This window comes from Mus caroli, unplaced genomic scaffold, assembly GCF_978045245.1.
Source record: "Mus caroli unplaced genomic scaffold, Mus_caroli_1 scaffold_2, whole genome shotgun sequence".
Lineage (NCBI taxonomy): Eukaryota > Metazoa > Chordata > Mammalia > Rodentia > Muridae > Mus > Mus caroli.
The window spans coordinates 10890158-10901082 of record NW_028227257.1 but is presented as its reverse complement, the minus strand read 5'-3'; the positions used below and the strand labels follow the sequence as shown (position 1 = coordinate 10901082).

The 10925-nt window shown below is 52.6% G+C and overlaps 1 protein-coding gene across 4 annotated transcripts in view; it reads right to left on the bottom strand.

Moving 5' to 3' along the window:
* Positions 1-610: 610 nt before the first annotated feature.
* The window catches only part of Atp9a (ATPase phospholipid transporting 9A), a 109323-nt gene continuing 99008 nt past the window's right edge, over positions 611-10925 (bottom strand). For all 4 annotated transcript variants that reach the window (XM_021182849.2, XM_021182833.2, XM_021182840.2 and 1 more), the window contains exons 23-28: positions 9921-10076; positions 6747-6811; positions 6021-6129; positions 5217-5274; positions 3690-3893; positions 611-1074 (exon numbers count right to left, since the gene is read on the bottom strand). In XM_021182849.2, coding sequence (XP_021038508.1) covers positions 938-1074; positions 3690-3893; positions 5217-5274; positions 6021-6129; positions 6747-6811; positions 9921-10076 — 729 coding nt within the window. In that variant the 3' untranslated portion in view covers positions 611-937. The remainder of the gene's footprint in view (positions 1075-3689; positions 3894-5216; positions 5275-6020; positions 6130-6746; positions 6812-9920; positions 10077-10925) is intronic.

Below are 10925 nucleotides of genomic sequence, written 5' to 3'. Positions count from 1 at the left end.
GCCTAGGTGCAGCCACCAGCACCATCTCGCCCTCCTTAGCCCTTCCTCCTCATGATGGGGGTCCCTGCAGCTCCACAGTGGGGCTGTCCAAAGGGACTCAGCTTCTCCCTCCTGAGAGGAGGGCTTCAAGACAAATCTTCAAGTCACACCCTCTTCCTCCTCCTCCATCTACACGGTGCTGTGTTTTTACTTTTCCTGTGTTTTATATGCATGTGTGTGTGCGTGTGTTCGAGTATGTTTGTGTGAATGTACGTGCAAACATTACAGCAGTTTTACTACAAACCCTGACTAGCCTGATTCTAAGTAGACAAGGCAGGCCTCAAACTTGCAGCTATGCCCCTGCCTCAGCCTCCTGAGGATTCCGAGCATGTACTGCACCCAATTTCCAAACTTTGTATTTTTCTGAAACACTTTTTTTTTTTTGAGATAGGGTTTATGAGGCTCTGAATGGTGGATGGAAACTCCCTCCATTTGAACTTGTCTTAAACTCAGTTCTGCCTGCCTCTGCCTCCCGCGTGCTGGGATCAGGGAAGGCGTGTGCCTTAAGGGCAAGAACGAAGTGAAGAACGCACCTGTGGCAAGACTGATTAAAAGTAAAAAGCCTGCAACCTTCGAGACAGAGACTTTTATCACATGACAAGAGGTTCAAACCATAAGGAAGCTTGCACAGTGACCCCACAAACCTCAGACGGGCCATCCGATCCCACATCTTCCCCTCAGCACAGCTTAGCACCCAAGGTTCTGACAGGTACAGCTCTCAGGCCCCTCCCTCCGGTTCCACCAATGTTCCATCCCCGTTAGGTGCCCAGTGTCGCCTCAGTGAAGCCTCATGTGCCAGCCATGACTGCACCGTCCAGCTGAGGTGGCTCGTGTGGAACTTGACCTCCTCCTGGGAGAGTGCCGAGGCCGGAGGCCCTGCCCGAGGCAGCCCTGCAGCTTAGGAAGTGAGCTTCGAGTAGCTGGGGGGGGAGAACCGTCTCCGCAGGTACTTGAGGACATAGAGGGGGAGACAGCTGACCAAGGTGATGACGGACACCTTCCAGAGGAATGACAGGGTGGCAATGAAGTAGACATCTGTAAGTAAGAAGAGGGACATGACAGGAGCATTCTACAAGATGTACCCGAGGCCACCAAAGAAAGCCTTCTGTGTCCCCCGCCCCACATTCTCTTCTGCAGAGGGCCTGCCATGGGCTGCGGCGCACGTGGCCCTCATTCCCTCTCCCTCCCCTACCTGCCCCCCACGTTGGGTGAAACGTTAACTTTCAACAGCTAGGACAAGGCCCTTCCGGAACACATTCCCACGGGTGTTTGTGATTCTAAATGACAATTAGTTTCTTCTAAGCCCCAGAGCACAGAAAGTGACATTCAATGCATGGCTTTGCCATCAGTGGCTGTCTGGGCTCTGTGACACCACAAAAAGTCAGGAGAAGGATCCACAGGGCAAGGTGGGCAGAGACCACTTGGCGAGATCGGGCTTGCTCAGAGCAGAGCGCTCTGTCCTGTGCTGGATGTGGAGAAGTCAGGGGCTTTGGGCAGCTTGGGAGGGGAGGAAGCTGTGGACGCCACACAGGGCATGCAGGCATACGCCCTTCCTAGTCTTGAGCACAGTGTGGAAAGGGAGGATGTCACCAGTGAAGCACCTACTATGTGCTGGGCTCAGGACCCACTTCTGTACCTTTCCATCTACCTGTTCAACTTCCAAAGCCACCTGAGGCTCCCCAGGCAGTCAGGGGCCACACCTCTGCACTCCAGCAGACCCAGACCCTTGGGCACATAGTTAACTGTTTAGGAAACTCTCTGAACAGAGACCAGTGTCTACTAGTGTCACCCTTTGTGTCACCCTTTCCAAGGTGGTGCTCTTTTTATCTTCACTGGTGGCTTCACGTCACGGGAGCTAGAAGGTTGGGAGAAGAGTCTGCAGCGAAGGTGCTCCCGGGATAGTCGAAATGTCCTTGGCATACTGTTCCCTCCCATTTGCCTCCTTCAGTACTAACAGTTAGCTGTGTCTGTTGGTGACACTGTGGCACGGATATGATCACACTGCCCTGGTAGTGGCTGTCTCACGTGACCCTCTCAAAAGCCGCTGGCCTCCTGCAGGCCTCCCCATGCCCCCTGTAACCAAGTACAAAGTCTCCAAAGGGGTGGACCTGCCATCTGGACTGCAGGAGTGAGGGGCAGGGAAGCCGCCTGGGAGCCAAGCTGTGCCCTGATTATCAGACGTGCCCTAGGGGTGTCTGAGCTCATTCTGGTCCTACTCGGACAATCTGGAATACAGACTCTCTCTACTGAACTCCTGGGATTGACACAGCCCCCTGGGACTTCACAGCCCAGAAGTTTAAGTCTGGCTGAGTGGCAAGGATGCCCAGCAGAGAGAATGGTGGGCTGCTGGAACTGGGTCCATTCTAGAATTATATTGGGGGGAGCCAGAGATAGGTCGGAGCTGCAGCTGTTCCCACACTGTCCAAACTGCCCCACAATTCCCTTCCCCACTGTCCCCACTCCCATGCTGTCCCTGCTCCCCAGTACTCCCCTCGATAACCTCTCCTCCCTGTGCCCATCCCCCGCCGTCCCAATGCTGGACTCCTCTTCCCCACACCCCTCCACACCATTTAGTCTACAAACTCCCAGAGTACGGATCACTTGGGGTCTGCCTGGCTCCCTCCCACCTCACCCTGGTCCTCTCTCTGCAGCTTTGATCTCCCACAGGATGTTCCCAGACGTGTCCTGCACCCTCTGACCAGAAGGTCACTTGCCCTGCCACTGTGGCCCAGAACAGGCAGGGTGAGTGTCACACCTCTCAGCCAGCTGTGACAGTAGTAGTTCTCATGGAACCTACGGTGGCCCCTAGAGAGGACTACGGGGACAGGAGAGCTGCCTGGGGCAGCATCAGCCCAGGTTTCCGGGTACTGGAGGGCCACACTGTACTCATGCATTGAGTTTCTGATTGAGGTTTCATGGAACCCAAGGGACTCTTGACCCAAAAAAGTAAAAGAAAGGACTAAAAGCCACGAGGCTAAGGAGGCCGCATTGCTCATGTCCCGGGAAACTTCTTTGTTATTTATCCCTGAAGATGTTCCATATCCCAGGACAGTCACTGGAGAAGCACAGCACACACAGCCATCCCTTCGTACCCGGGAAGGGGGCAGTGAGCTGGCTCTCAGCAGATAGACTCCACAAAGGCTCTGGTCCTTATGAAGAAATGAACCTTGTTTTCACAAGCCTAGGTGTGCACTCTGTACCTGCTGAGCCCCTCCAGTGGTCCAGGAGACAAGAGGTAGCAAGCTCTGTGCTCTCAGTAGCTAGACTTTGCTAGATGAGCGAACCACGAGTCTCTGTGTGTCCGGCACAGACACGTTTTCATTCAAATAGTCTGGATCAGCAGTTAGTTAAGTCTGAAGGTATGGAGCTCACTGACAGAGCAGCCCACTGTGCTTGAGGGGTTCATTAGAGACCCCACCCCACCCCACCCCTTCCTAAGCCACCTGGCTCTGTGGAGTTAGAAGCAGGAGTTTGCCAGATGTGGCAGAGCAGGCATTTGCCAGATGTGGCAGAGCACACCTTCAATCCCAGCGCTAGGGAGACAGAGGCAAGAGGCTCTCTCTGAGCTGGAGGCCAGCCTGGTCTACACAGTAGACGATCTCAAATAAGAGAGGACACTTCTGTCCTGGGGCGAAGGCCCGGGGTCTTACCGATGAACTCGTGGAGGAACACCAGGGAGGCAATGTAGCAGGCCAGGCTGAGTAGCTCGGCCACTGTCATGAGCCAGTGCCATGTCTGGATGGTGAGCGCCACCATCAGTAGCTCAGTGAGGATGAGGGATGTGAAGGAGATTGCCACGATGTGTACAAACTCCGACTCGAACAGCAGCAGCGCCCCGTACATGATGGTGCTCCCTGCAAACACCACAGACAGCAATTGGAGGGGGTCTATCTGCTGCCCAGCTGCCACCCCCGGAGCTTTCGGCCTCGCTAGTCTGAGGTGAGGGTGGGAGGGACAGCACCTAGTGACAGAGCTTCACTGTCACCTGGACAAGGGACTCACAGAAAAAGGAACTGCCATGGAAATTAATCACTGCCTTTATGTTTACGATCTCTGTGTTTCAGAGATGGGTTTCACGTAGCCGTAGCTAGCCCTGACTTTCTAATCCTCCTGCCTCCGCCTCCCTTGTGCTGAGATGTCAGGTGTGTGCTGCCACACCATGCTCATGTGGTGCTGGGGATCAAATCCAGGACACTCTTTGTGCTAGCCATGCACTCTGCAAGGGAACCGCATCCCAGCCTGTGACTGCCTTTACAAACACAGTGAGGATGTAGGAGGCAGGAGAGAGGATGGCTTGTTGTCTTTCGACCGATGCGTGCCTTATGCTCTCACACAGCTTCAAATGCCAAAGAAATGTCTCACCAACCGCCTCATCCCCTTCAAAGTTCTGGGCTCTGAACATTTTGAGTATGTCACCCACAGGGGTTAAAAACACGAAGGACAGAAGCCAGCACTCATGTTCACTAGTAAGTTACATGTGTCCGCCTCAAAACATAGAGACTGGGGCACAAAAACAGGACTGTGCTATGAAACACACAGAATTCGGAGAGGAGAGGGAGAACATGAACACACCTGGGGAGCTTAGCTATTCTTAGAAAAAACAGCTTAAGCAAGCGCTTCTTGTGTGTGTGTGTGTGGGGGGGGTACACTCGCACGTGTGCGCAGCAGCATGGTAGATGTGTGGGGTCAACAATTTGGGGTGTTGGTACTCCTCAGTCATGTGGGTTCCAGGGATGGAACTCAAGTTTGTCCGATTGGCAGCAAGCACCACCACTTACTGACCATCTTGCCAGCCCATGAGCTTTGTTAGTGAGCAGTGTGTGTGTGGTGTGTGTGTGTGTGTGTGTGTGTGTGAGAGAGAGAGAGAGAGAGAGAGAAAGAGAGAGAGAGAGTGTGACTGGTGTTCCTGTGCTCTGTCCCACATGGTCAAAACTCAAACCCTTTTGTGTTTGAATATTTCTGGTGAGGGGAAGTGAGCCTGAACTCTTTAGGTTTCTCTCTGGCTTTGCTAAGCCAAAAAGCAACCATGCTGCACTGCAGACCCCTGCTGTGCTGTGCGCCCTGCCGCACTCCCTGCTCTCTTAGGTCCCAGCTCCTCTCTCCATAACCCCCCCACTTCCCTTGAAGGTCAAGGTTAAAAAGCAGAGGACTAGCTTCGTTCTCCCACTCCGACCTACCTTGATAGATGCTGATTAACACCCAAATTAAGAACGTCTTGTAGGACAGTGGCCGCCCCTACATGAGAAACAGGAAGATCAGAGGTTAGGACGGAGGCTGGAGGCTTGCTGTGGTCAGCCTTGTTGGGACTCTTTCCACTAGCCACTGCCAGCTTTTATCACAGATACCCACAAAGTTCCCCCCTCTCTACCCCCACCCAGTTGATATGGAATAAAAATGGCATCTTTCAAAGAGAACTCGTCGGTATATGCCTGTCTTGTCAGCTACGCTAAGGACACTAAAGCAGGAGGGTGGTGGGTTCGAGACTAGCCTGGGCAACTTAATGAGATCACTGGAGAAGAAAGCTGGGAGACCTTTAATCCCAGCACTCAGGAGACAGAGGCAGGTGGATCTTTGCGAGTTCCAGGCCAGCCTGGTCTACTCAGCCTGTGCCAGGCCAACTGGGAGGGCAGCACAGTGGTAGGTTGCTTACCTAGCACTCTCAAGGTGCTGGACTTGTACAGACAAAACAAAAACAGCAAAAGGAAGCCCTCCACGTGCAGACAGAAGTCCCTGCCTCTTAGGAGGTGCAGTGTCAGAGAGACCTCCAGGAGCACTGCTGGCCACTGGTGGCTGCAGAGCAGGCCTGGTGACTCCTCAGAAACACACGCTGTTGGCAGTCTGCACTGGTCATTCCTGCATAACCCTACACCTTCCACCCCAGAGCAAGCAAGCCCCCATGCCTCTGCCCCTCAGACAGGGGGAGCAAGTGTGCAGGAAGGGGAAGGGAAGGCGGTGGGAAGGGGTGAGGGAGGCTGGGGAACCTTAAGCAGGTCCTTGTAAAGCTCAGGATACAACATGGCGACTTCTGACTTCACGTCTTTGTCCAAAACCAGGGAGAACACGGGAAACATCGTGTAGATGGTAGAATACCTGGAGGAACAGCCACCGTAAGACCCTGCTCACCATTCCCGCCTCTGCAGAGGGTGCCACCTCCCTCCTGCCCGCCTGTCCACTGCTGGCCCATCATGCACCACGCCCAGGTCTTAGCACTAGAGATTCAAGATATAAGACAGAGGTGAGAATTCATCTCTGTTCTATTCTCTATGTTACTAAACAGGAGAGCTGTGTGTATTATAACGGTGCCAAGGAGAGAGGCAGAATGGGAAGAGAGAATAAGGTGTGTGTGTGGCATGTGTATAATGTGTATGTGGTGTGTATGGTGTGCTATCTGTGGTGTAAGTGCTATGTAGTGTGTATGTGGTATGTGATGTGTGGGGTGTATGTGTGTGTTGTGTGTATGTGTGTTGTGTGTATGTGTTGTGTATGTATGTGTGTGGTGTGTATGTGTGTGCCTATCTGCTGTATGCATGTGTGTGTATATAACTATGTGCCCCATCTGGTGAGAGTGCTTAAGTGTTGTTAATGCAAGGAGTCTCAAATCCAGAAGCCAAGCAAGGTGCCACAGAGACTGTGTCTGTGTCTCTCCCTGTGGGATGGTTTCGGGACGTGAGCGACAGTGGAGCGCTCCTTTGCGATGACTTACTTACCCAATGATCAGGAAGCCTTGGTAGAGAGGAACGGATGCAAAGTAGAACACGGACGAGAAGACGGCCTGCGTGAAGGAGGGAGTAGGTGTCACTGAGAGTCACGGCACAGGCCTCATCCACGGAACGTCATGTGTCTATTACAGGGATTCCTGCGGCCCTCAACACCCTAGGGAGTCTGAACTATTCCATCATCTCCATGATGGAGACCCAGAGAGGGTCAGGGGCTGGCCCAAGAGCACATAGCTCAGCTGAGCAGCCACAGCCAGACTCAGCCTCTTGTGTGAACGCAGTGCCCTGTGTGCTGGGGTTGGGAAGGCCTCACACCCAGGTCCTGAAGTCACTGTGGCCCTTTGGGAGTCAAGCCAGGTCCTGCCTAAGGAGCCTACATTCCCAACAGCTCAGAACTACAGCTTGCAAGGCGTGTGCCCTGAAACCAAGCTGGGGGCACTTCTACCGATGTTTCCACATTGGCCATCTCAGAGGTCGAGTGGAAGACCTTACTGTTAACTCCTATCTACTGGGTGAGCTGTGCCCTCGGGCCATACGTAAGAAAAGAAATGTTTTCACAGCACATGACTAACTAGTGTTTCAAATGAGAAAGGCCAGTAAGGACTTCTAAGCGGCTCTCACCTGAGTATGAACTTCTAACTCTGGCAAGCAGTGCATGCTGGGAAGACCTGCTGGAGAGGCCAAGCGCTTGCGGATGCCTCCCAGATCCTGACATCTACACCTTAAGGCAGGCACTGTGGCTTCCAAGAGCTTCCCCCTTAGATAGCAGTTCTCAGCCTGGAGGTCACGACCCCTTTAGAGGTCCCATATCAGATACTTACATTATGACCCCTAACAGTAGCAGAATTACAGTTATGAAGTAGCAACAAAATAATCTTATATTCAGGGGTCACCGCAGCACGAGGAACTCTACTGAAGGGTTGCAGCATTGGGAAAGCTGAGAACCGCTGACCTAGTGTAAGCCCAAGAATGATGGGAGTGCTGAGTTAAAGTTATTTGTAAAAATGCAGCTGGGACAGGTATGGTGGCACATACTGTGATCCCTGCGTTTCTGAAGTGGAGGCAGGGGGATGGACGGTTCAAGATCAGTCTTTGCTACATAAAGAATTTGAGGCCAGCCCAGGATACATAAGACCCAGGATCAAAAACCAAACTAAACCAAACCAAACCAAACAATCCTTAGCGTCAAGAGAAACTGGACCTTTGCGGCGGCTGGGCAGGCCAACGACTCTCCCTGTACTAAGGTGCAGAGCGAAGGCATGGGGAAAGCCCCACTTGCTGTAGCGCTCACTGCTGAACACCACAGCCACAGGAAGCCCGGCTCCTCTGACACTTTCACAACCTCAGCATGGGGAAGTCACCTTGCAGTGCAGAGCCGGGTTATTCTATAAACCAGCCTCAGAGCGCTTTCCCATCCAGCAGCCTTTACAGCAGCCCTAAAGCCTGCATGTGGACAAGGGTGCTCACAGGAAATAATACACTTGTCTTGTTCATCAGAGATCATCCTGGTGAGGTGCAATGTCACAGACAGGGGCTAAAGCACAAGGAACAGGGCCAGCCTCGCTTCAGAACCTTCCAGAACCTTTGGGTGGCTACCAATAAGAATGCCTAGGTGGCACAGATGCTAGCCCATCTGTCTGCTTTTGTGTATACGTTCAAGGACATGATCATTAATCGCCCAATGATTAAAACCACAGTGCGGCCTGGTTCGTTGGTGAATTAGCATAACTGTCTGATGACGGATTAGCATAAATTAAGAGTACAGATGCAGCCTGATGATCCCTGGCAGCTGTGCGGCTTTAGAACATCTCCCCATTTCTGCACGGGCCAGAGGGGGCTCCCATGTGAGGCGGGGCAGGCACCTCTAGCATGGTGAGCTGCCTTCCACATACAGCCACACACTTCTCCTACAAACTGCATGTGTGTGTGTGTGTGTGTGTGTATGTGTGTATGTGTGCGCGTGCTTTTGTGACCGTGAGCTTTCCACAGAACTGGAATGGAGGTCAAAGGGCATCTGTGGGAGTCAGCTTTCCCTCCTACCATCGGGGTTCTGGGACTGAGCTCACATCATCGGGCTTGGCAGTAGGCACCTTCACCCACTCAGCCATCTCGCCAGCCTGCCTTATGTCCAGGAAATGTCCTGCTTGGTTTACTGATGATGGCAAAGATGCCTTCAGCTTGAACTCTTATTTTCCAAGTGCCAAGTTCAAGGGCAAGGCAGACCCTACCAGTTCACTTCATTGGGTGGAAAGGTCAGGCTGGAGTCAGGAATGGCGTGTCCACAGCCTTTACAGGTCCTCGGTGGCAAAGGCAAAAAAGAGACAGGACTCAAATGTTCCTATCACCAAACTCAAGTGTTTCACCATAAGGCCTATAGAGGGGCTGGGGTGGGAAACCCTTTCACTGCAGGGTTAGAGTCTGAAGGACAGGCGCCCTAGTATGCACAGATTTCACACTGATTCAGCCTCAGCCTTTCCACCTGTAAAATGGGCTCGGCTAGCGTGAGGAAGACAGGAGATACTGACTACATTACAAACACTTAGTCAATAGACGGGGTATAGGATACACTCGAGAAAGGTGAGTTAAAAATCAGGGGTGGTGTCATGTGACTATAATCCAGCACTTAGGCTGAGGCAGGAGGATCACATACTTGCACACACACTAGCCTGGGTTACTAAGCAAGACCCCTGTCTCAAACACCACATTTATTCTTCCGATGTGGTTGCCACCCCTTGGCCCTGTGGAGCTGGAGCATTTGTTTGACTGTGACCCCCGCCTCTCCCTCCGAGGAAGCAACAGTGAGGTGGGGGCCTGGTAAATGCTGTCAGCTGGGGTGCAGCCAGGTGGAGGACTGGCCCAGTGGGGCCACAACTCCAAAGCACTGTCCAACTGCTGGGTTTTCCATGATAATGACTGTCATGAGCACCTGGGCACCTGGGCCAACTGCCACCCACCTGGGCAATGTGCCCACATGTACACCCAAAAAATGTACCAGGTGTCTACTCACCTGGGCAGTGTGCCTGTCTGCACCTGTGAGAGATGCCAGCTGCCTGCCTACCTGGGTGCCACGCCCATGTGAAAAGGTACCGCCAGCCGCCCACCTGGGCAGCGTGTCTGTGTGCACGTGTGAAGAGGTGACTCTGGGAGGTACCGGCCGCGGCGCACCTGCATGGTGCTGATGCAGAGGCTCCTGTGGATCACAAACTGACTGAGGGCCGCCGAGCGCTTGTAGCTGTTCCGGCCGTGCACCATGAGCAAGCGGCCGAGATGCTTGAACTGGGTGATGGAGAAGTCCGCTGCCAGCGAGGCCTGCTTCCCTTCCTGCAATCGGCACACAGAGGTCAGGGCGCCGTTCTCATTTTAATTGAAACAACAGGACATGACAAGGAGACCTTTGAAGACATCCAATAACGGAGACTCTCTGGTTTCAGGCTACACACAGTTGGTGGTCCAAGTCAAATTGGATTTAAAAAGAGGAATTTACTTAAATAGAAAACATACTGAATCACGGAGACTTGTAATTTGGGGGTCAGATGAATCTGGTATTAAGTTCGCCCCCACCCCCAGTGTGTATGAGAAGAAGAAGAAAATCGTCCAGTAGATGCTTTATAACATTTAGGGCCCTGATGAGTAAAACCAGGGAAAGCTGGACGCTGGTCACAATGGCAGAACATTCTGGAATATTTCTGAATGCTTGCTCATGTGGAGACAGCGCACAGTGCACTCGCACAGTGCATTTATGCTTTAAAGGGCAGGTGTTTGACAACAGTATGGATAGAGAGGGACAGTGGTGCCTATCCACGTGACCCAGAAAATACGTATTCCCCCCACCCTGCCCTCCGGTAACACTCTTGTCACACGGGCCACTCAGATGGAGCTGACATTCTGAATATCTCAGAAACATCAATGCAGGGCCAGCAAGGTGGCTCAGCAGGTTAAAAAGCGCTCGCTGTTGAGCCTGATGGTCAGAGATGGCGACCCAGGACCCACATGACTGAAGGAGAGAACGGAGTCTCACAAATTGTCCTCTGATTTCCACGTGAGCTCTGGGCCACACACACACACACACACACACACACGCATACACACTCATATACACGTATACTCACATCCAAATAAATTAATTAAGTAAACAAATGAATAAATGCAGTCTGTATTGATGGCATAAAT